Raw genomic sequence first — 26,172 nt, forward strand, 5'->3', positions numbered from 1 at the left:
TCAAGGATACTCTTAGCTATGCTAATAAATTTTTCTTACATTTATTTACTTGAGATATAATTATTGATGTCCTCTCAGTCACCTTTTTCCAGTAAAAATTAATATCTGATTTTTTTCTTGTTTTTTATCACCTTCCCCCCTTTTTTTGAGAAATGATAAAATCTTTCACTAAGTTTGCAAATTTTTTATCTCCTGCATGGACATCAATTCTTGGTTGGATTCAGCTGCCCTTCTTTTGTTTTCTTTACTATTATTTCTCTTCTCTCAGGGACTTGGGTATTAGGAGTCTAAAGAAAAATAACTAGACAAAATCTGGAAATATGCAGTAAATCATAGCGGGGAGGACAGGAAAATCAAACAGGATGAGTTTAATACTGCTTTACTAACTTAAACATAAATTATGGGAGTTATATTTTTTGTACAGTATTTTTAGAGCTTTTGTGTAACCAAAAATTGGAGTATATTAAATCAACAAGTTCATAATAAAATTATTATTACAAGAAAACTTTTTATAACCAAACTTAAAAATCAAATAAAAATTGCACAAAGGATGTGGTACTATGAGCTGATGAAATATATCCCATCAAAGATTCTATGCTTATACCCTTTGATTCAGCAATACCACTACTGGGTCCATACCCTGAAGAGATGAAGAAAAAGGGTAAAAACATCACTTGTACAAAAATATTCATAGCAGCCCTGTTTGTGGTGGCAAAGAATTGGAAATCAAGTAAATGTCCTTCAATTGGGGAATGGCTTAGCAAACTGTGGTATATGCATGTCATGGAACACTATTGTTCCATTAGAAGCCAGGAGGGACAGAAATTCAGGGAAGCCTGAAGGGATTTGCATGACCTGATGCTGAGTGAGATGAGCAGAACCAGAAAAACACTGTATACCCTAACAGCAACATGGGGGTGATGTTCAACCTTGATGGACGTGCTTGTTCCATCAGTGCAACAATCACGGACAATTTGAGGCTGTCTGGAATGGAGAATACCATCTGTTTCCAGATAAAGAGCCATGGAGTTTGAACAAAGTTCAAGGACTATATTCCCTCTAATTTAGGAAAAAAAAAAAAGAACAGATATCCTATTGTCTGATCTTGTTATCTCTTATACTTTTTCTTTCTTCCTTAAGGATATGACTTCTCTCTCCTCACACTCAATTTGGATCAATGTACAGCATGGAAACAAATTAAAGGCTGACAGATTGCTTTCTGTGGGGGGCTTGGGGGGAGGGAAGATTGGGGGGAAAATTGTAAAACTCAAATAAAATCTTTGATAAAAAAGATTCTATGCTTAATAAGGTTGTTAGATTTAGGAAAAACTTAGAAAATTTTTTAATCTAGAAAATTAATTCAGAAAAATTAAGAAAAATTCAATAGTGTCATTTTCAATTATCTAAAAACATAATTTGGGATGATAACTTGGTAACAGGATCTTAGACCAATAAAATTACGCTTATGCTAATAAACAGGGGAAAAAATAGAAATCACCCAAACCTGTAAAATTATGAAAGCAAAACAGTTGTTTTACAACAAATATAAAAATAATTTTAATATTTATTAATGACAAGTTTGTTAAAATGTCATATGAGACAGCTAAAAAAGACAACAAATGAAATGCAAAAGGGAAAATATAACTTTAGTAGTAGGAAATTTACACAATTATTAACATGAAAAAGATGCTATTTATCATTGACATACTCAGCTTTCAATTGCATGAAAAAGATCACTTGATTGATGCATTTTCTGTATCCTCCAGAGTGATTTTCTTTAAATTTGTCTCCATGAAACCTCCCTGTAAAGACAGTAAATTCAATTTTATTTCTGATACCCAGGGAAGTTTAAACTCTATGGTAATATCATCAAAAGCAATTATAATAGACTGAGCCAAGAAAGTTTAATTACAGAACCATAGACTCTGAGATGAAACAAACCTCAAAGGTTGAACCTATATCTGAGTAGGAATCACCTCTAAAACATTCCTGAAAAATATCCTTCCAACTTCAGCTTGAAAACTCCTGGGGATAGGAAGTTCTCTAGCTCTTGAAGCAGTAGGTTCCACTAAGCTGCTTGTAGTTCTCCAGACCTATGCAGACAGAATAAGGTGACTTTTTTCTTACTTTAATTTCTTAAATATTTCAGAACAGGTTTTAAGGATGACAGAAGTTGAATTGGGCCTTGAAGGGTGAATAGAATTTAGATCTGCAGAGGTGAGAAGGAAGGACATTTCAAATAAGAACTGCATGGAACTTGCCTTAGAATGGGACAATGCAGATGTGATGTTCAGAAAATCTTCCTAACTAGCATGAAGAATACCTATTAGGAAGCAGTGAATCAAACTTTATCTTGAAGGCAACAGGAAGTTATTATCTTGTAAGTTTGTTGAAGGGCAAAGGACATGTATCATACATTTGGTTATTTCATGAAAATTCTGAGCAAGCACTAAAATTCTCCTGAAATGTTTCATCATGGTATAGAGCAGATCCTGATTTTTCAAAATTTATGTCAGGGACCCCAAAAAGGTCTGATTGGTCCTACCAACCTGGAAGGACTTTGAGAACAGGCCTTGTCAGTCTGTAGTCTATCATATCATATACAACAGAAAGACCACTAGATTGGGAGTAGATCAAGTGGGTTTGAATCCTGACTTTACTACTTCCTGTGAACTGGTAAATGGCTTCATTTTGCTGAGTCTCAATCTCCCCATTTCTAAAATGCTCATAATTTTGCTAACATTACATACATTAAGAAGATTGTGGGGAGCATTAAATGAGTTAATGTATATGGAATGTTTTGTAAACCATAAATGCTATCTAAATGAGCTGTAATTGAATATAGCATTTAACATATATTATCTCATTCAATCCTCAATCCAAATCTATAAAGTAGGTAGTATAAATATTATATCCACTCTGTGACACAGAGAGATGAATGTAGTCTCTGGAAGGGTGCTGAAGAAATAGGGATATCTAAAAGTAGGGAGGGGTTAGGTAGACAGTCAAGTACAGTGTTAAGACATGTGGATTTTAAGATGTCTCAAGGATATCCAGTTTGAAATATCCAATAAGCAACAGAGGACAAAGAAAGACTGGGACTGACTATGTAAATCTGGGAATTATCTACATAGAGATGATGAGATTACCAAGAGACTGAGTTTAGAGGAAGAAATAAAAGAGGTCTCATAATACAATGAAGAAATATCATGACATAAAAGCTGATGAGAGACCTGTAGGGATAAGGAACAAGATTGCAACAAGAACTAGAATTCCAGAAACTACAATGGGACTATAATAAGAATCCTGAGAGTGGCTTGAGAAGCTTAAAAAAAAGAATTCAAAAGAAATGGGAGAAATTTAAGCTTTGAAGAACAGAAGATGTAAAATCTTAATGAAGCAGAATACAACGTGATAAAAGAAAATAGCTGATGGAACAAAAAATACACAAGTAAATTAGAAAAGGGTAAAAAGAACAGTTTGAAAGAATGCTTGAGATCTCTACATAGTAAACAAACTGAGTTTGAAGATAGATTAAGAGCATTTGAAAAATCACTGGTCTTTGAAAAAAATTATAAAAGCTAAAATTCTGAATACTATATTTTGGGTATACACAAGAAAATTGCCCAGAACTATTGGAATTTGTGGGAATTTGTGGGAAAAGAATAGTACAACAGAATTTCTAAGTTTAACTTACTTAGAATGTGTATGCTCAGGCTCTTTAATTTTGGGAATCAATAAAACCAGCAAATTATCAAGAGGATAAAACAAATAAAAAAAGTCAGTGGGAAATAGCCAGATCTATTTATCAATAATTTGACAACTAAAGAAAAGTTGAGTGATGCACCAAAATGAAAGGGGGGAGAGACAACTCAAATCTAAGAAGAATTAATTTGGCAAAGGACATTATTACGTGAAGAAAGGTGGACTTATAAGTAAAATTGGTGATTTGCTTTCATTTCTCATGAGAAAGTCAGAGGACTCTGAAAAACAAAATCAGTGGAAAACTGATCAAAATGAAAATTTTACTTCATATTTCACTGAAAAAAACTGAGGCTACTTGTCAAAAGTTCCCTCTTTCCCCTTATCCTTTTCTTACATTTCTCGGGCACTCTGCTTCCCCCATTATCACCTTTTTCATGCCTGTGAAGTCATTATACCTCTAAGAAGGCAAGAGATTCCATTCTACTCCCTTCCTCTTCAACAGATTGTTTCCTTAGGACCTCCTTCCTCAGTAATTTTTGATTTTTTTGTTAAGGAGCTGCTTTCCTGTTGTCTACAAACTTGCCCATGTTTCTATCACTATGAAAAAACTCAGTTAATTTAACAATCTTTGTTAGCTATTATCTTATATCTCTCTCCCTTTTGTGGCAAACTCCTTAAGAGGATCACTTGTTTTGTGATTCCACTTCCTTTCTCTCATTCTCTATCATCTGATTGGAAAGAGTGAACCTATGGAGGTTAGATATCTCCTCACAGATGCTCCATTATTTAATGATGATCCAGGAATTCTCATCATTTCCCAACTGGCTACTTTCCTGGATTTCATTATCTCCAGAAACTCATCATTCGGCAAGATGAAATTAACTTGGAAACTCAACCCTCCTCAGATCATTTCCCATTCCAGATGCATGACTTCATCATTTCCTATGCCAGGCAACCCTGCCAGCACCCAGCATTTGGTCCTCATTTTATGTTGTTTCCCCCATTAGACTAGGAGTTCTTTGAGGGCAGGGACTGTCTTGTGACTTTCTTTGTATCTCCCCAGCACTCAGCACAGTGCCTTGCACAGAGTAGGTAACGAATAAATTTATTGACTCTGATTCTTTTCTCAATGCTGTAGTCTGACTTCCAACTTCATAAATCAATTGATACTGCATTCTACAAAGTTACCAATAATATTATCTCAGTCTTTTCTCAACTTGACTGCTCTCCAATTTTTGATGTTTCTCTTCACCCTCTTCTCTTGGAATATTCTCTTCTCCCTCAGCCTCTGTTCTCTCCTGGATCTCTCTGACTGCTCCTCAGTCTCCTTTGCTGCATCTTCTTCTTTTTTTTAAGGTTTTTGCAAGGCAAATGGGGTCACAGATCAATGAATTTAAATTCTTTTTTTTTTTTTTGCAAGGCAATGGGGTTAAGTGGCTTGCCCAAGGCCACACAGCTAGGTAATTATTAAGTGTCTTGAGACCGGATTTGAACCCAGGTACTCCTGACTCCAGGGCTGGCGCTTTATGCACTATGCCACCTAGCTGCCCCTGCATCTTCTTCTAAGTCATATCTGCTAACCATGTATGTGCCCCCTCCCCAGACTCTCTCCTTTTCTCCCTTCATAACCTCATCAACTTCCTTAGGGTCAACTATCACTTCTAAGAAGATGGTTCTCAGATCTATGGACCCCTGCCTCACATCTTCAGCTGTCTATCTGGAGTTATATATACTACAGACTTCTTAAACACAACAAGTCCAAAATTGGACTCATTATCATTTCCCCAAAACTTTTCTCAGCTTCCAAACTTTCCTCTTACTGCTGAGGGCACTATTACATTATAATCCCCAAGGCAAAGTGCTATCTTCAACTCATCTCTCACCCTCCATACCCAAAGTATGCTAAGTTATGTCAACTGTACTTAATATTTCTCCTCCATGCCTCTTTCTCTCATTTGTCATTGCTACTACCTGGTTAAGGCCCTCACCTCATGTCTGGACTATTGGAATACATTCTGGTTTATCTCTCTGCCTTAGTCTCTCCCCTTCTAAGTGATCTTCCTAAAGAACAGGTCTGACCATGTCAATTCTTCCTTCTGCCCTATACCCCAATTCAATAAACTTCAATGGCTGCTTATTATTTGATTAACTTCAGGATTAACTCAAGATTCTATTTTTGGCTTTTAAAGCTCTTTGCAATCTGATCCTTCCCTACCTTTCTAATTTTCTTAGTGTACTCCCCTTATAGTATTCTATGATCCAATGGCACTGGCTTTCTATTATTCCTCTAAGAACAAACTGTCTCTATAAACTGTTAAAGGGCTGTCCCACATATCTTTGGAATTTTCTATTTCCTAGCTTTCCTGGCTTCAAGCCTCAGCTAAAATCTTAAGTATGAAGTCTTTCTAGGTCCCCCCCCCTTTTTTTAAGGTTTTTGCAAGACAAATGGGGTTAAGTGGCTTGCCCAAGGCCACACACTAGGTAATTATTAAGTGTCTCAACTCTGGTACTCCTGACTCTGGGGCATGTGCTCTATCCTGTGCCACCTAGCTGCCCCTAAATCCCTTCTTAATTCTAGTGCCTTTCTACTGTGATTATGTACAAGTGATCCTCTGTGTATCTTGTTTTTGCATAGTTATTTGTAGTCTCTCCCAATACACTGTGAGTTCCAGAAGGGCAGGAATGGTTTTTGCCTTTTCTTTTTGGGCTTTGCAAGGCAAATGGGATTAAGTGACTTGCCCAAGGTCACACAGCTAGGTAACTATTAAGTGCCTGAGGCCGGATTTGAACTCGGGTCCTCCTGACTCCAAGGTCGATGCTCTATCCACTACGTCACCTAACTGCCCCCATTTTTGCCTTTCTTTGTATATCCAGGACTTAATACAGGTCTGGCTCCAAAGTAGAAGCATAATAAATGTTATCTGATTGATTATAAGAAAAAGTAAGTGCTGGATCACTGTTTACATCCTACAAAGAGGAGATAATTCCATTCCTTAATAGTTCCACCTCATGAAAGGTTACCAGACAGAAAGCTACAATAAAGAAGGGAAAGTAAGAAAAGGGAGTTGAAATAACTATATTGAAATCATAAACTTGATTTAAACAAAGAGTAAAGAGAGAAATGGAAAAGGGGAGTAGGAAGAGTTCATGCACATCTGTATCACACTGAGTTGAGCAGTGAAACAAAAAAATAATCTACTGGTAAAAGTAGAATCAAGAAGCAAGTAAATGGGGCGGCTAGGTGGCGTAGTGGATAGAGCATCGACCTTGGAGTCAGGAGGACCCGAGTTCAAATCCGCCCTCAGGCACTTAATAGTTACCTAGCTGTGTGGCCTTGGGCAAGCCACTTAACCCCATTTGCCTTGCAAAAAAAAAAAAAAGAAGCAAGTAAGCTATATATACCTACTGATAATTAAATAAAATTTTAGTCAACTAATTTTTTCAGTACCTATTTTATGCCAAGTACCATGCTAGGCACAGGTGGACAGAAAGACAGAAAACAATTCCTGCTCTCAAACAGCCCACTGATAGTGAAGACAACTTGTTTAAAAGATGTACAAATAAGATATGTACAGGAGAAAATGGGGGAAGTCTTAAAGGGGGAAGACAAGGAGGACTTCGATGTTCTTGCAGGATGTAGGACTTCAGCTGAGACTTGAAGGAAGCCAAGAGGCAAAGATGAGGAAGGAGAGCATTTCAGTGATGGAAGAATGTGAAAATGCTCAGTTTGGAGATGGAAGGAGGAAAAGCAAGGAGGCCAAGTACATCTGGATTCCAGAGTGTGTGGAGGGGAGTAAAGTGTCAGAAGACTGAAAAGACTGAAAAGATAGAAGGTAATATGACAGAATGTGAGGGAAGGAAAAAAAACAAACTCAATTATAAACTTTAATGGATTCGGGTCTTCAAAAATCTAGGAAATTCATCAGTAATCATAATAAAAAAAATAACTACTAGCATTTAGGATTTTAAGTCTTGCAAAGTGTTGTGCATTTGTAAAATTATGACCTATTAACCAGAAGGTAAAGTGGTCAAAGGATATGAACAATTTTCAAAAGAAGAAATTTAAATTGTCAACCATCTTCAAAATTTTAATTTACTAATAACCAGAAAAATGCAATTAAGACAACTCTGAGTAAACCTCACATTAATCCAATTAGCAAAGAGGATTAATAGGAGAAGGAACTAGACCTATGCTTTCATTAGTACATGGAGGTGAGGAATTTCCTTAGCCAATGTTGATCTATACTTATCTGAAACTTAGTCTCAGAAAAGAGAGCAATGAGAGGTAAAGTCGCTTGTCCAGGGTCATAGGCCTGGTGAGAGATGGACCTTGGCCTTGCTCTGAGACTAGCTCTCTATTTACATTGCCAAGCTGCCCCCCTAAAATGGCAAAAGGGAGTAAAATCAACATTGGAAGATCTGTGCAAAGATCTGAACACTAAGTCAATGCTGCTAAAGAAATAGTCCAACATTTTCAGAAAATAATTTGTAATTATTCAATAAAAATGACTAATTGTTCATACCATTGGACCCAAGACTACATTCTTAGAAAAGTTGCTGACAGCAGAAGACCTATATGTACACAAATATTCATAGCAGTACTAATTTTTTTTAACAAAGACTAAAATCAAAGTGCTGTCAACAATTAACAATCAGTGGTTTAACATCATATAGAAAGAAAAAGTTTCATATAACAACCAGATGCACAAATTACTCCTGTAATTTAAATAAAGACAACAATGTTGGCTAAGTACAAGTTGTTACCATACTACCAAAATTAAAGAACATCTTCATCCTTTTTATCACCAATCTGGATTCTATAATGTAGAAAAAAAACAAGTTCTATGAGATAAAATCATGCGATTAAGAATGATTTTGCTTAATTCTTTTAGAGAAATGTACTTTGTTCTTGAGGAACTATTTATATCTTTGGTAAAAAGTGTGTCAAAAGAAAAAATATTGTCAATGTGTATTTCAAGAAATCTTTTTCACTGGAGGGAGAGAAGATAGATTTCTGTTTCTTTAAAAACAAAGAGGTCTAAAGATAGGTCACAATACTATTAGTTTGAATTAACTTTTATTTTGTTACAGAAGACTTTATTAAGTGAGTAATCTGTAAATATCTGTAATGGAAAAACAAAATGTATTAAATTTAAATTTTACAAAATTCTTTTTGTTAAATGTTTCAATAATTTCCAGGCTGTGGCTTCATGGAGCATACCTTACAATCTGACAGTAGGTTATGGCATATATCTTGAATATTTCAGATTTATAACTTCACTGGTTTATGTACTCTCCCACCAAAAAAAATATCCTCCATAATAAATAGTTTCATGAATTGCTATAAAAAATTTGACCAAGTGGTGACTAATTTTCTAGTAATAAAGACCTCATACATTCTGCTAGGCAGATCCTAAATTACAATTTGTTCTCAAGTTCTCCCCAGGTTGGTGGTGGTTTCCAGAGATGGCTATATGCTGGGATGGATCTCAAGAATCCTGGGTTCCCTCCATGCCATAATATGGCACTGGAAGTTTTTTGATGGAGCTATACAATGGACCACTGAAAGTAGATGCTGAACATATCCACAAAAAGACTGCAGATTCTACCTCCCTTTCATCATGTATTTGACCTAGGTTTTCTTTTGAACTTCATCTTTACTCCTTTCTGACATTGTGCTGACAGGGAGATAAAGGGAAATCAGACAGTTGTCACTGGGAAGGGTCAAGCACAGAGCAGCTGATATGGGACATCAAAATGGATAGGGGAAATGATAACAGGGAAAGAAGCCTAGTACTAGTTTCTGTAGGCATAATTTTACAATGAAAAGAATACTGGACAAATAATTAGGGAACCTGGATTTTGGCTTCCCCTCAGTTTCCTCTTCTATAAAATGACAATGCTACAAGATCACCAATATTCCTTCTACTTTTAAAGTACTAAGAAGCCATTCAACATTATAATATCTACAGGTGCAGGATGTTGGGGATGATACAAAGTTTGACAATTTGCATAGAGGTTTTATAGGATTGAATTGGTTCTTATCATTTGCTGCCCTTAGGGAGTTTCCAGTCCAATAAGGAATTACCAATTACTTGAACATTAAATTTAGAGTTAGATGGCTCCTTGGATTTCTGCTTTGTGATATGACTTGTATAAACTTGCATATGTACATGTTGTTTGCCCTCAACAAACTATGCCATTCTAAAACCTCTTTTCTTTTTTTTCTTTAGCAGGAGCTCTTTAATTGCTTTCCTTTATAATCCTGTTTTTTTATTTTAATTTATAAATATTAGTCCAACAGAAACTAAGACACAAAAAGCATTAAGAATTCCTTCTCTCTTATTGTGCTCAGTTCAGCAGCATATATACTAAAATAGAAATGATATAGAGAAGATTAGCATGGCCCTTGCAACAAGGATGACACTCAAATTCATGAAGAGTTACAATATCTCTTATCAGTAACTGTGGGTTCAAGCCATAACCTCTGCCTGGGTATTCGTGGCACTCAAAAACACATTATTAATTGCCAACTATGTGTCAGGTACTGGGTTAAGGATAGAGGATACAAAGACACAAATTAAACAGTTGTTTGTATATTTGGGAGAGACAAAGTGAGTATATATACAAGTTAACAAACACATACACAGAAAACAAAGTAACCTCAGATGGGAAAGCACTCATAACTAAAGAGTAAGTAGTGTCATGATAAAAAAAAAAAAAGATCTCTGGCAAAAGCACTTGAGCTGAGAATAAAGTCTCACTGAAGGAAACCAATGACTCCAAAGAAGCCTGAGTGAGGAGGGAGAACATTTCAGCTAAGTAAAAATTTGAAGAGCCAGGAGGTGGAAAGTCATATAAGAGGAAATGCAAATCTATCTGACTTGTGGAGAACACTGAGAGGAGAATAGAAAGGTCAGGTTGTGAAGAGCTTTAAGTGCCAAAGAGGGGAGTTGACGTTTTGTGAGACCCCTTTTCGTTTTCTTTATCGGATCGCTATCAGTGTTTCTCAGGGCTCTTTTTCTCTGCTCACTCCAGCCTCTTCGGAGAACCTCAGAAGCTCCACAGGTCCAAGGACCATCTCAGGGCAGACTTACCCAGAGCTGCCCCAGGCCCGCGCCGCCTCCACCCGGATGCCCCTAGGGCATCTCAGACTCCGTCTTGCTCCTCGCCCCAATTTCATCCTGCCCCCAACCCTGGAGGCTCCCGCGCTCCCCACCCGCGTCACCACCGGACGCCCGGCTCTCGTGGAACTGTCCCGTCCCGTACGTGGCCAAGTCTTCTCGTGCCGGACGGCTGCTCCGCGGCTCCCGGCCTCCCGCTCCCACCCACCGGCTGCGGGCTTGAGGCGCCTGACCCATCACAGTACTCACATGCCCCGGGACGCCAGCCTCCCCGTGCGGGCCTCAGCGTCCTTGCCCGCGGGCCGCCATATTTATAATCTTACATGAAGGCGGGGAATTTTTCTGCGGTTCAGTCTGGGGGGTGGGTAGAGGGGCCCGGGAAGGGAGGGAGCTTCTCTCGGTCCTCGGTCCCCGGGCGGCCTTGGCCGGATTCCCGGTTCCCTTCCGGCGGCCGCGGGAGCTCCAGGGCCCGCCTCGAGGGTTGGCGACCAGACACCCCGGCCGGGCCGCCCCGAGAGGCACCTCAGCGGCCGCAGCACCTCGGTGCTTTTCAGCCCAGCTCTCTTGGCGCGTTTGCCCTCCGCGCGGCGGCGCGGACCAATGATGGACGACGACTCCACCTCCTCCAATCACCTGCGTGGCTGCCTCCGCGGCGCCGCTTGCTCATTGGTTCCTTCTTCGTCTTTTCCGCCTCTAGGGACATGACCCGCCTCCCCGCCCCGCTCCGCCCTCCCTGCGCATGAGCGGGAGGATGGGGGCCGTCCTAGCTCGGGATTCGTTCGCAGAAGACGGACGAGGGCGGAGCTGCAGCGGCGATTGGGCGACGGGGATCAGAGGGCGTGGCGATTGGGCCGCTGAACCGTTCCCGACGGTGGGACGGGACGGGGTGGCCAAGGGTGGAAAAGTACCCGCTGGGGCCAGTCCGCAGCGCGCCGAGGGGCTATGTCCTCCTCGTCTGTGGCGGCCGCCGCGGGGGCGGCCCTGCGCCGCGACGGCAAGAAGCTGGTGCGCTCGCCCAGCGGGCTGCGCATGGTCCCCGAGCACCGGGCCTTCGGCAGCCCCTTTGGCCTCGAAGAACCCCAGTGGGTGCCGGACAAGGAGGTAACGGGGCGGAGGGATTCGGGCCCCTTCCGCCAGCTCTCCCCTCCCCCACCGCTCCGGGTGCCTGTGGCCGCCTCGCTGCGCCCGCTCCCCGCCCTGGGCTCCCCTCCCACAGGCTGCAGGCTCCCCGAGTCTGGCCTCGGAGCTGTCCCTGGGCCAGAATCTTCGCCATTAGCTTGGGGATCGTGATGCCCCATCGGGCTGGGCGCCTCCCCCTCGGAGCCGCTGAGACTGTTCTGTTCAGGAGCTCCTCCATCCTCTGCACTTTGTTTTGTTTTCTTTTTTGACTAAATTCTGTTTCTGATTCCTCTTCCAAGTATTTAAACGGGGATCGGGGTGTGGGCGCCTGCGGGTGGGGGTGAGGAGGACAGCTCTTAGCTTTTCCTAAGTTTTCTTTTCACCAAATATCCTCATTCCGTCCCAGAGAACATAATCTCGCTATTTTCCTGACCACACATTCTTCTGGATTCTTTCCAGCTAGCCAGAATGTCCATCTTAAGATATACCACCCCAAAACCGAAGATAGTACACCAAAAGAGGGTTGGCAGTTGGCAGGGGCAAAGTACATCGGAAATGATTATTTCCGTTTGTTTTTTTTTCCTGGACATGTTGCTTCTCCAAACGCAGCTGAAGATTGAGTGAGTTTCTTTAGCTGCCACGTCACATGAGCTGTTTTTTACTCACCCCGTCTTATATTTGGAAAGACAGTTTTTTGGATCTCATGTTTTTTCTCTTCAATGCATCTCAATAGATTTAGGCTATCTTAGACTCTGAAGAGCTGTTTGGATTACGATTGTCATCCATTGGATTAATTTTCCAACTTTGCATCTTCAGTAGTAATATTGACATTCATTCGGTGCCTTCCTTCAATTTAGTCCTTTTCAGGAAACTTTATTAAATGCATGATGTGTTTACAGCACTACGAATTAAAAAAAAAAAACAAGCCAAAAAGCAAAAGGGAAGAAAACTGTTGCTACCCTCAGAGAATGTTTACATTCTACCTTCAGGTCAAAAGATCAGAAAATATAAAAGGAGGAAGAACAGTACCCACAATTTGGGAAACTAAGAGGAACTTCCCTTAGGACTTAACAACTGAACTGAGCCTTGAAGGAAATCGAAGATTCTAAGATACTTAGAAAGTAAAAGGGAATATTTGGAGCAAGGGGTCAGCCTGTACAGAAGCACCTTGACTGGAGCAAGTTCATGAAGGGTAATCAAAGGAAGTTTGAAAAGGTAGGGAGGAGTCAGATTATAAAAGGCTTGAAATGCCAAGCCAATTTAATCTTAGAGGTAATAGGGGTTATCAAGAGTAGGGAAGTGATATGGTTTGACCTGGGCATTATTTAAATTTTCTTCAGCAGCTATGTAAAGGATAGTTTGAGGGGGAGAGACAAGGAGACCAGTTAGGAGGGCTTCGAAGTAGTCCAGGTGAGAGGTAAGAAGAGGCTAAATATACCTGAGTAGAAGAAAGAGGACAGGTACAAGAGATGTGATGGTAAAATCATCAAGACTTAGCAACAGATTGTATGTGGGAAATGAAGGGAAAGAAAGAAAAAATAAAGAGTTGAAAGTAGCAAAGCCGGTTGACAATGATTGTGCCATCAACAGAAGTTTGGAGTCAGCCAGAAATGGGTTTAGATGGGAAGATGACTTTTGTTTTAGACACACTGTGCCTATGTGACACCTGGATAGAAGTAGGAAATGGGGACCAGCATTTTTTAAGAACTTATAATGTGCCAGACTCTGTGCTAAGTATTTAATGATATTTGTCTTCTTTGGAGATGTCTGATAGGTAATGGATGATGTGGGAATGGAGCTCAGGAAAGAGAGTATGACTGGATATTTAGATCTGAGAGTGATCACAGCTGTGATCACTTAACCCATGGAGAGCACCAAGAGATACTGTAGATTCTTAATGGACCTCTGATGAAGCCCATGGACCCATTCTCAGAACAATGTATTTAAATGTACAAAAAAAAAGATGTAAGATTACAAAGGAGACCAATTATGGAGTTATCAAAGTGTTTTTTTTTTCAATGTCAATGGTGCTCAGGTTAAGAGTTCCTGCTTTAGAAAAGAAAGAGGAGAGTCCTAGGGAAGCAGAAGAGCCACAATTAGAAGAGAAGATGCAGATGATTATCCAGCCATGGAGACTTAAGAATGAGTGAAAGGAGGCAAGAGGAGAGCCAGGAGAGAGAGAGTGAGAGAACTCAGGAGGAATTTCCAGGGGAAGGAAGCAATTGAAAGCTGCAGGAAGGTTTGGGGAGAGTGAATACTTAAAAAAACAAACAAACCAGAAGAGCTACTAGAAAGATCTTTGGTAACCTGTTTAAGCCAAATCATTTTTCTTTAAAAAGCCACTAAAGACAAATCCCTAAGAACTTCCACTGGAGACCTAGGTTGACATGTCATAATGACTACTTTTTGCATCTGTTCATTCAACCATTTCTAAATCTAACTCAACTGTTGACTAGCTATATATTTTCCCTCTTGTTCACAGAGACAACTTTTGATAAAGTGTTAGTTAAACTATCTCTATAGTACTCTATTGACCTACTGATTTGATAACACTGTTAAAAAAGGAAATGAGGCTCATTCATCTGAATTGACCCTTGTTTATACTGACTCTTGGTGATATCTGCTTCCCTTTCTAAGTCTTCATAAACCAGTTTCACTGCCATCTTTCATTTGTAGATGGTTCCTTCTTCTCCTTTTCTTTAAATACTGGGACAACCTATTATTCCTCAGTTTTGTGTTATTCTCCATAATTTTTCATAGATCACTCACATTGGGTTAGATCACATCATTAAATTATTTTATTATAATGGTTTGTTCAGACCTGGTAACTTGAGCTTACCAAATATAAAAGAGCTCTAAGGACCCTTTTCCTTTTTTCTATTTTTGGGTTTCAAGTTCCTATTTTGTTCTGTCAAGTCAATAAGCACTAATTAAGCACTCTGTGCCAGACAGTACTACACCTTGGGGAAACAAATTGAAAATTACTACAATGCCTGCTCTGATCTGTGAGTAGGAAAGTTTATTGTGAGAATATTCTATAGGATTTTTGGATTGGGGATGATGGCGAAGGTGTAAAGAATTGAGAATATGTACTAAAATGGTGATGGTTGAAATAGGGGAGAATGAATGAGATAAATGTGGAAGTAAAGTTAACATAACCTAATAACCAAGATCTTGTTAAGGTTTTTGATAATAGGAAAGAGTGAAATCCGGTGATCTAGGGAAGTTTTTGCCAAGTAAAAGCAAATAAAAGATTTTTGTGAGTAGTGACTGTAGCCAAACCTTTTGTGTATTCAAAATTGCAGAAGCTTTTTCTCTTTTGAAATACATCAAGTCAGGGGTGGCTAGGTGGCATAGTGGAGAAAGCACCAGTCTTGGAGTCAGGAGTACCTGGGTTCAAATCCGGTCTCTGACACTTACTGACCTAGCTGTGTGGCCTTGGGCAAGCCACTTAACCCCATTTGCCTTGCAAAAACCTAAAAAAAAAATACATCAAGTCTCTATTTGGTATGAGCCTTTGGTATCCCCTAAATTTGGTGCTAATTACCATGATAATAAGACAGATTTAGACTATCTTATCCAGATTTCTCAATATGGTCTTCAAGGGATTCCCACAGTCTGACTCTACCCTATTTTTCCAGCTTTATCTCCCATTTCATTTCACACTTCCTAGACCACTTACTACTCTTTAAGTATACCCTAAATCAGGGCTGTCCAACCTTATTTTTAAAAGTTTTTATCAAAGCAATAGACAAAATATTTTGATTTGCCATTTTAGTCTGAATTCTGCAGTAGCTAGCATTTACTAAAGTACTGTGGCTGCATTTTGACAAACCCTGCCCTAAATCTTCCTTTCTCTGAATTTTAGCTTAATCTTTTTCTCCCTAGAAAAGAACCCCCACTCCCCACTCACTCTAACTAATCTACGTATCATTCAAGACATTCTTCTTGTAGCAGAGGAAATATTAGAAATATAGATTCTATCATTAATCTTTTCTTTCTGTGCTGACCATGTTAAATAATTAACCTTTCTCTGATTTGACCTTACATTAATAACATGGGCCCACATTTCATTGTTCAGATTTATCTCACAGAAACTCAAAATTATCTTACCAAGATGAGGACTGGGGACTCCAATCCAGTGTATCTTGGTGACAGTTTCAGATGTTGTTCCCATCCCCCCAAGGGGGAAGGCTCCTACCCAGCATGATATTTGCTCTGTATAAATTTGGCCTTTTCCTCTGCTAGCTGCTCATCTCCTCAGGGGATCAGCCCAGTTGCAGTCATCTTGCCACTGTCCTTAATTTCCTTCTTTAAGCTTTCCTCTTGATGCTACTGGTACCCTCCTTCTTCCCAAGGGCCACTTGCAATGTCCTTATAACTCCTTAAGTTCTGTCCTCTGCTGCTGCTTAACCCCTGATGACTGCAGCTATCAGCCAACTGTACTGTTTCTATTTGCTTAGCTAAATCTCCATTTCTGTTTCATATCTTTGTTACTTTAACAGAATAAACTTTTTTTTGTCCCTAAATTCTTCTGGGTCAAGAATTGGTCTATTAAATGAATTCATTGACATTTACTTAAAACCTTTAACTAGCTACATTTTCTGACAGCATTTAGGTGTTACTTTCACCTGTGTTCTATTTTCTTCTCTCATAGGAAATTAGTTTTCTTTCCCCTCTTATTTTCATAATACTTTTTATTCTTTCTTTCCAAAGTTTACCTGACAGTTACTTTATATGTATTATGTCACTAGGTTGCAAATTTTTTGAGTTCCCAAATAGGGCTTTGTCCCTATAGTCTTTCAAGTCTTTGGTTCCCCATTCCAGAGCATTTTCCTCTCCTGTGGTGTTAAATTCATAAACAATTTACATTGATTTTATACATGACTTCACCCCTACTATTCATTCCTGTATTATATGAAACAGATCTTTTCTATTTCCTTATGTCATCTAATTTTTGGTTATCCTGTTTGCAGCCTTCAGTTTCTTAAACTTCATTTTTTAGAACATCCTTACTTCCTTGTTTCATGACAATTTATATATTTCAAAGAAAAACTCAATTTATTTTTTATATATCCTGTGTTTACTTAAATGTGAGCATTTTATTCGCTAGTTAAATGTAAACTTCTTGAGAACAGGGGCTGACTCATTTTTTTTTTAATTTGAATTCACAATATCTAGTCAATGCCTAGAACTTAGGTGCTTAATAAAATGCTTATTAATTAGATCAGTTGGGTACAAACTGCACCATGCAAGGCCAACTCTGAAGTATTGCCTCTGTATTCATGAATGGGTATCAAATACTGTATTCAGCCCTTGAGGGGTTTTTGTTGGGCAGTGTGACCCAGAATAGTTAAAAGGTTGGACACCCCTGGATTAAATAGTCATGGAAATTATTCTTTCTCGCAGGAACATACACTCATTTTTGCCACTAGAACAATGTGAATGACATATAAAACATGATTATTTAAAATTGTCTAGCTTCCTCAGTTATTTTTGAAGTTCATTAACTACATATGAATATCATCTACTTTTCTTTGCTATTAATGAAATTTATCCAAGAGATCATATTCTAATATAAGTTATAGTTATTTGTGTACATATCTTACTTTCTTTTCTGGACTGAAAACCCCTCGAGGGAAGGAATTATGGCTATATAGATAGATATAGATATTAGACACATTAAAAAAAGAAATCATTATATGAAATTCACCTTTCATCCAGCCTCTATTGTTGACCTTTGGTAACAAGTTTTATGGAAGTTACTTGGTTACCTTTCTTGTTCTCCATCTATTATGGATTTAACATACTGGAATTTATACAACATCAGCCCTTGGCCATGCTGAATTATGTTTGTTTACTCCCTGCTTTGTAAAGTCCCTGCAGCTTTTGCAATTATAGCACATCAAGGTAGTCTCTCATCCTCTGCAGGCCTTGTTCTTATCTTTCTTATCTTCCAAGAGATTCTCTCCAGGGTCTTTTGAAGTAACAGTAAACACACCTAGTAACAATACTTCAAATTAGCTGCAGTTTCTTGGCCATGGTTGCCCAGGTTACAATGTATCTATCTAGAAAAGATAGTTGCAGCCAGAAGAGTTACCAGCCTGTTGCCAAGTTAGTTGGCCGAAAATTCTAAAACATAACCTGAATTTCAAACTAAATAGTCAACCAATGGTCAAACCCTTTCTAATTTGTTGGATCAATCAGAATTTGAGCTCTCTGATATATGGCCTCCAGGATCTGCCCAGATGAGGAATAAAGAAATAATGTGGTGCTTTGTTTTATATATCTTAAATTTTCTCTTAAAAATTTTGAGGTTTTTTTTTTTTACAAGGCAAATGGGGTTAAGTGGCTTGCCCAAGGACACACAGCTAGGTAATTACTAAGTGTCTGAGGCTGGATTTGAACTCAGGAACTCCTGACTCCAGGGCTGGTGTTCTATCTACTGCACCACCTAGCTGCCCCTAAAACTTTGGCTTTTTAAAGCATGTGTGTGTGTGTGTGTGTCTATATATATATATATATATATATATATATATATATATATATATATATATATATATATATATATATATGATAGCATATGTACCTACAAATCTAGATAGATAGTATATAGTAAACAAGTACATGACAGAAACACTGGCACAGGACCACCCAGCATGGCATACCTGCATCAGAGAGGTGCTGTGCTTTATGAAAAAGGCATAGTTAAAACAGCTCAAAGGAAACTTGAGATACATAAATTTAGAGTAACCACTTTAGGTATTCACATGGACTATTTGTGCCTGACCTGTGGCAGAGCATTCAGAGCTTATATTGGTCTGATTAGCCATAGTTGGACATACTGTAACTCATCTCTAATATAGTGATATCATTTTGGTCCTTTTTGATAATAAAGGATTAGAACCAACCAAGCTTCATGATAGATTTTGTTTACTTTATCTTTCTAGACATTCTCTTTAAAACAAGCAAACAAACAACTTATCTAGCTTTCTGTATTCATCATTCTCTGAAATATTTATCTCTTGTTCCATTTGAGACCTAGGTCTGCCAGTATGCAGGGTGCTGTACAACCCTAGCTTTTCATATATGTTTTCCCCCCAGTCTTATTATTAAATAGCATTGATTGTTTATGGGGTCATCTTAGAGAACAAAATCTAATATTGACTACCACATTCAAGTTTATGCTCCCAGGTTAGACTCTGCTGCCCATCCTGATTAAAACATTATTTGGTATTCTTAAGCTGTGAAACATGCCTTTCTTTTCCTCTTTTTTTTTTGTCCTGCCCTTTTGCTGCTAGGAACCCATCAGCAGACCATGGGGAGAAAAGTCATCTGATCACTTATGCATCTCAAAAATGATTAATATTGCCTTTTCCCCTTTTTATGAAACATGAACATTACCCACATAGAAGACTGAAGTGGTTTGCTGAAGGCCACACAGCTAGGTTATTATTAAGTGTCTGAGAGTGGATTTGAACCCAGGTACTTTTGACTCCAGGGCTGGTGCTTTATCCACTGTGCCACCTAGCTACCCCTATATTTCTTTTCTAACCCATATTTCTATCATTTTATTTTAACCCACAGTTTTTTAAGTTTAATGGTTTTGGTGCCATGTACTTGATAATGGTCAGTGATTTGAAGAGGGACAGGTTTTCTTCTTCCTAGTCATGGTCTACATCAGGTAAATTGTTGCCTGAAAAAAATTTAACTTTGGAAGGAAAGAGTCTGTAATTTTTCAATTCCCCACTCTATTTCAAAGTTATGTATTGGTTGACAGATTTCAGATTAGACAATTTTGAGCAAAGTTCAAAATGAGTAAGAGAAGTGAGAAAAGCTGGGACTATAGAAAGTTACTATCAAGATAAGGTAGGGAGGCAGAGCCAAGATGGTGGCATGAAGGCAGCATTTCTCAGGAACTCCTTCCCCCCAAAACTCCAAAAGCCAACAAATTATGACTCTAGCCAAAATTTAGAGGGGCAAAACTTACAGAAAGACCAAGTGATACGTTTTCCCAGTCCAAGATAACTTAGAAGTTCTGCAGGAAAGGTGTGTTTCACCAGGAATGGAAGTCAGAAACAGCCCTGGTCGCAGCACAGCCCCAGAACAGCTTGAAGGGGCGGGAAAAGAATTCTGCGACACCAGAAGGAGTGTGGAGTGAGGGAGCTCTAGCTGCAGGTTCAGTGAGAATCTGGAGAAAGCAGCCTGCACCCCCAGAGCAAATCCCACAGATGGTAAAGGGGTCAGGGAAGACTGCAGAAATTTCTCTGTGCTCCCTTGGGATAGGACTCTGCTGTTTGCCTATGCTCTGATCCAGATTGCACTTTGGGCTGCCATACTAAGATAGCCAAACATGACCACTCCTCACAGCTCCAGAGCAGAGGGAAATGAGGTGGTCATCTACATATTAAAGCACAGGGAAGAGAGCATAACACCTTGGAGGAATACAGATCCCAGTGGGGTGTCTCCCCTCCCAAAAAAGCCCCCAAAACCCCAAAGCCTTGGAAGTGCTGTAACTTAGTCTTGGGCTGAGGAAATGAGTAAACAACAGAAAAAAAAAGAATATGACCATAGAGAATTACTTTAGTCCCACTGAAGATCAAAACACATACTCAGGAAACATGAGATACATAAATTTAGAATAACCATCCTAGGTGTTCACATGGACTATTTGTGCCTGACTTGTGGCAGAGCATTCAGAGCTTATGTTGGTCTAATTAGCCATAGTTGGATGACAAAATTAAAGCTTCCATATCCAAAACCTCCAAGAGAAATAGAAAATGGACTCAGACTATGGATGACCTCAAAAAAGATTTTGAAAAGAAATTCAGGGAGATGGAGGAAAAATTGGGAGGAGAAATGAGAGCAATGCAGAAAAATCATGAAAACCAAATCAACAGCTTGGTGAAAGGAATATAGAAAAATACTGAAGAAAATAATGTGTTAAAAATCAGTTTAGGGGGCGGCTAGGTGGCGAAGTGGATAAAGCACTGGCCCTGGAGTCAGGAGTACCTGGGTTCAAATCCGGTCTCAAGACACTTAATAATAACCTAGCTGTGTGGCCTTGGGCAAGCCACTTAACCCCATTTGCCTTACCAAAAAAAAAAAAAAAAACCAGTTTAGGTCTAATGGAAAAAAGCAAAACAAAAGGCAAATAAGTAGAAGAATGCCTTAAAAAGCAGAACTAGCCAGCTGGAAAAGGAGATAAAAAAAAGCTCTCTGAAGAAAATAACTCCTTCAAATGCAGAATGGAACTAAAGGAACCTGATGACTTTGCAAGAAATCAGGAAGAAATAAAACTCTTCCAAAAAAACCAAAAATTAGGGAAAAAAATGCAAAATATCTCATTGGAAAAACAACTGACCTCGAAAACAGATCCAGAAGAAATAATTTGAAAATTATTGGACTATCTGAAATCCACAACCAGGAGAAGAGCCTAGACTTCATTTTTCAAGAAATAATACAGCAAAATTGCCCTGAGATCCTAGAAGCAGAGGGTAAAATAGAAATTGAGAGAATTCACCGATCACCTCCTGAAAGAGATCCCAAAACAAAAACTTTCAGGAATATTATAGCCAAATCCCAAAACTTACAAATCAAAGAAAAAATTCTAAAAGCTGCCAGAAATACACTACCAAGGCTCCATAGTCAGGATTACACAGGATCTTGCAGAATCTCCATTAAGGGCTTGTAGGGATTGTAATATGAAATTCTGGAAGGAGAAAGATCTTGGTTTACAGCCAAGAATCAACTACCCAGCAAAACTGAACATCCTCTTTCAGGGGAAAAGATGGACTTTCAATGAAGCGCAGCTTTCAAGCTTTCCTATTGAAACAACCAGAGCTGAAAAGAAAGTTTAATCTCCCAAGTACAGGACTTGAGGAACTTAATGATATTGAACTGTCTGGGAAGAAGATAATGATAACTCATATGAACTTTCTCATTTATAAGAGCTGTTAGAAGGAACATATATAGACAGGACATAGGAAGGAGCAGAATATAATGGTATAATACAGTAAAAAGATAGAGTCAATGGGTGATAAAGGAAAGTACTGGGAGGAAAGGAAAGGAGATGAAGAAGAAGCTAAGATGTTTCATATAAGAATCAAGAAAAGGCTTTTTCAATGGAATGGAAAGAGGGAAGGCAAGGGGTAATGAGTGAGCCTTCATTCTCTTTAGAAATGGCTCAGAGAAAAAATAACATATACACTTAATAGGGTGAGGAAATCTATCTTACCCTAGAGAAAAATGAGAAGAAAAGGATGGGATAAGGGGGAATGGGGGGAGAGAAGGGGGGGATAGGTGAAAGATGAGAGAGAGATGATCGAGGGAGAGGGTACTCAGATACAGCACACTTTTGGAGAGGGCCAGGATGAAAGGAGAGGGAGAATAGAATAAATGAGAGTGGGGAGGAATGGAGTGGAGGTACAGCTAGTAATAGCAACTGTGGGAAAAATATTGAAGCAATTTCTCTGGTGGTCTTATGATAAAGCAACTCAACACAGAGCCATTGGAATCTGAACAAAGACTGAAGTATATATTTTTCTCTCTCTCTTTATCACTATTCTTAAGGTTTCTCATCTTCTTGGGGGGGAGAGGGGGGTTTATGTTTACTCTTATAACATTCAATTTCAATCAATGTATAGCATTGAAGCAATGTGAAGACTATCAGAATGCCTTCTATGGGGGAGGGAAGGGAGGGTGGGGGGAAAATTGTAAAATTCAAAACTTTACAAAAAATGGTAGGTGGAAACTACTATTGTATAAAATTGTTAAAATAAACTGTTAAAAAAATACTAATAGGTAATACTTAAATAAATTAAGACTTCAGAAGAAAAAAAAGATAAGGAAGAGCACAAGACCAGCTCACAAGAGGATAGTAGAAAAATTACTGCATGTGAAGTTCTAGAGGGAAATATGAATTGGTCTCCAACTTCAAAAGACTTCTTGGAAGAACTCAAAAATGATATTAAAAATCAAGTAGAAAAATTGATAAAAGAAATGCAAGAGAAATCCAACATCTTGACAAAGGAAGCATAAAAAAAAGACAGAAGAAAATAATTCCATCAAAAATACAAATGGGCAAATGGAAAAAGACAATGACTCCTTAAAACATAGAATTGACCAACTTGAAAATAAGATGCAAAAGCTAACTGAAGGAAAATAAATAAAGCTAATGACTAAGAAACATCAAGAATCGGTCAAGCAAAATTTTTTTAGAAATGAAAAAATAATAGAAAATGCAAAATATGTCATTGGAAAAACAATTGACCGGGAAAATTGGTTTAGGAGAGATCATTTAAGAATTATTGGAGGGCGGCTAGGTGGCGTAATGGATAAAGCACCAGCCTTGGAGTCAGGAGTACTTGGGTTCAAATCCAGTCTCAGACACTTAATAATTACCTAGCTGTGTGGCCTTGGGCAAGCCACTTAACCCCATTTGCCTTGCAAAAAACAAAAAAAAATTATTGGAGGGGGCGGCTAGGTGGCATAGTGAATAAAGCACCGGCCTTGGAGTCAGGAGTACCTGGGTTCAAATCAGGTCTCAGACACTTAATAATTACCTAGCTATGTGACCTTGGGCAAGCCACTTAACCCCATTTGCCTTGCAAAAACCTAAAAAAGAAAAGAAAAGAAAATTATTGGACTACCTGAAAACCATGATCAAAAATAACCTGGGCCTCCATGGCTGTTTGCCCAGTTGCATTTTGGGAATTTGAGCCGAGCCGCTGCCACCGCTAGATGAGTCGCATTTGCCAAGGATACCATGGAGGCTGTGATGGACAATGAAGTTATTATAAAGCATCTCTTATTTTTTTAGGTTTGTTTTTTTTTTGCAAGGCAGTGGGGTTAAGTGGCTTGCCCAGGGACACACAGCTAGGTAATTGTTAAGTTTCTGAGGCCAAATTTGAACTCAGGTACTCCTGACCCCAGGGCTGGTACTCTATCTACTGTACCACCTAGCCACCCCTAGAAAGTGTCTCTTAATTGATGGTGTTGGTGCTGGTGATGTGAAGAGTTTCATTAAATGGTGCAGTGCTGGATCTCAGGAAGAATGCTATAGCCAATACCAGTGTATGCTGAGTACGTTGTCTTAATATGAATTTTCAATGGAAAAAACCCTGTTTATATATGATATGAATCTCAGAGAAATAGAAAATTATGAAAAAATTTACAAAGACATTGAAAATAGCATAACTGGAGCACATGGAAAAAATTGCTGAGTGCAAAAGGCAGATCTTCAAGCAAAATGAATCTGAAAAAATCGCCAGGAATATGATGGTTTGGCAAAAGTCATACAGAACCATCCAGACAGACATCAAACTTTCAAAGGAGCGTGATGTTGGCTCTGCTGCCTGGGGCCGGAGCGGTGGCCCCTCAGAGGGGTGGCCTGCCAGAGCGAAAGAACTTCAGCCTCCCAGAGGTACCCCCAGGGTGCTGGGAGCCTCAGCTCCGAGCAGCAGGGGAGTCTCCGGAGCTACACCCCAGGGAACACCAGACACAAATTGGGGGAACAGTGGGGGGACCTCTGCCAGAGTGAGCACGTGAAACCCAGACCTCAGGGCACACAGCTAGCTGCTCTTTTGGCAGCCCAGATCCAGGAACAGAAGCAGGCGGAGTTGGTAAGCAGGAGGCCCCAGTGCATGAGCCCATTGAACTGAGGGAGGGGAGTGAAGAGAGACTGCTGAGCTCTGTCCTCTGCCTCTGGAACAGGACTCTGAGGCTCTGACCACATTCAGATCCTGATTGCAGTCTAGCCCCCCCCCCCCCCATAGAACAGCAGGGCCCCCCCACCTCAGCCCCGTAGCAGACGGGGGCACATATGGTTCTTCATAGACCAGAAGGGAGGACAGAGCCTTACACACTGAGATCCTTGTGGGAGTGTCCCAAAAGCTCAGGAAGCACCCCAAAACCAGGCTCAGGCTGGGAAAATGAGCAAGCAGAGAAACAAGAGGAACACCATTGAGAAATATTTTGCATATGAGCCCAAGAAGGATCAAAATACTCAGTCTGAAGATGAGGAAGCACAAGCTCCTGCATCTAAAGACTCCAAGAAAAACAGAAATTGGGCTCAGGCTATGACCGAGCTTGAAAAAGACTTTGAAAATCAAATGAGGGAGTTGGAAGAAAAACTGGGAAAAGAAAGGAGAGAGATGCAGGAAAAACATGAAAACATGCCCAAGGCCACACAGCTAGGTGATTATGAAGTGTCTGAGACTGGATTTGAACTCAGCTACTTCTGACTCCCAGAGCCGGTGCTCTATCCACTGTGCCACCTAGCACTTCACAGATTTAAAATCTGACTCAAGGCAGCTTGTTCACATAACTTTACCTGGAAACTGACACCCACTGGTCCTTATGATAAATTCCTGTAATATCAGGTGATCAGTATAAAAATAATATAAATCCATGCCATTTTTGCTTACATCTATCTAAATTCTAATAGGTAGCTAAACTAATCTATAGTCTTGTCATCTGGTGCCAGCTACATGTTCCTATGGGAATTAAGAGATCTTTTCTTTAGTTTTTCAAAATGCTAAGGGAATATTTAAGTAAATATGATAATTTATGGTCACTAAAAAAAATTTTAAAGAGCAATCCATTTTTAGTCCAGTGTTTTATTATTTTTAAACATGGACAAAAATGTTAAAACTTATTTATAAATCATTTATTGGATATATACTGTTCTAAAATGATTATCAAATGTATATGTTACACTCAATTAATATGTAAATTTTTAAGGAGAATCTTTAATATTATGCACATTATTTTATTAGTGTAACAACATCCTCCATATGTGGAGAAATAAATGAATAATGTCAAGTACCCTTGGCTTGGTTCTCAAATTTTCTATTTGTAACTAAGTTCTCAGTGTGGCAATTTGCAAATCAAATAGTAATTTCCATGGTCTTAAGATGTTCGAAATTTCATCTTTTAATAAAGGAAGTATAAGTTTTTGTTTGCTAAAATTTGAATGGAAGATATCTACAAGTTAAGTCTAGTTAGTGACACTCACCAGAGATAAAGAAATCCATCAAATATCTCCAGAAGTAAAAGAAATGGATCAGAATTTTATGTTATTGTTTGCTTTCTCCCTTTTGTTCTTGTTTATATGGGTTATTTAATCAAAGGGAACTATCCCCTTTTGATCTTGTAACTTACCCCTTTGACTCTATATTTTGTCTGTTCTTCTGCTCCTCTTAAACCTTACGTTGGCTGCCCA

General features: G+C 39.1%; 2 protein-coding genes and 1 non-coding gene across 6 annotated transcripts in view; 2 read left to right on the top strand and 1 right to left on the bottom strand.

Annotated features, from left to right (window-relative positions):
• XRCC3 (X-ray repair cross complementing 3) overlaps positions 1-11,341 on the bottom strand; it is a 61,109-nt gene extending 49,768 nt beyond the window's left edge. For 3 of the 4 annotated variants that reach the window (XM_074213207.1, XM_074213205.1, XM_074213203.1), the window contains exons 1-2: positions 11,079-11,341; positions 1,709-1,802 (exon numbers count right to left, since the gene is read on the bottom strand). The gene's annotated coding sequence lies outside the window, so the exon portion shown is untranslated. Of the gene's footprint in view, positions 1-1,708; positions 1,803-10,802; positions 10,886-11,078 lie in introns of those variants that run through there. The other variant, XM_074213204.1, reaches the window with a different exon arrangement.
• On the top strand, positions 10,053-10,160 carry LOC141510469 (U6 spliceosomal RNA). Its single transcript, XR_012474954.1, has one exon. It is a non-coding gene; the product is annotated as a U6 spliceosomal RNA (small nuclear RNA).
• A 221-nt stretch (positions 11,342-11,562) lies between the features above and the next one.
• Positions 11,563-26,172, top strand: part of ZFYVE21 (zinc finger FYVE-type containing 21) — a 45,866-nt gene continuing 31,256 nt past the window's right edge. Inside the window, 2 exon segments of the mRNA XM_074213208.1 lie at positions 11,563-11,724; positions 11,727-11,930. Of these exon segments, the coding sequence (XP_074069309.1) occupies positions 11,569-11,724; positions 11,727-11,930 (360 nt within the window). The 5' untranslated portion in view covers positions 11,563-11,568.

This window comes from Macrotis lagotis, chromosome 1 (genome assembly GCF_037893015.1).
Source record: "Macrotis lagotis isolate mMagLag1 chromosome 1, bilby.v1.9.chrom.fasta, whole genome shotgun sequence".
In the NCBI taxonomy this organism is placed as follows: Eukaryota; Metazoa; Chordata; class Mammalia; order Peramelemorphia; family Peramelidae; genus Macrotis; species Macrotis lagotis.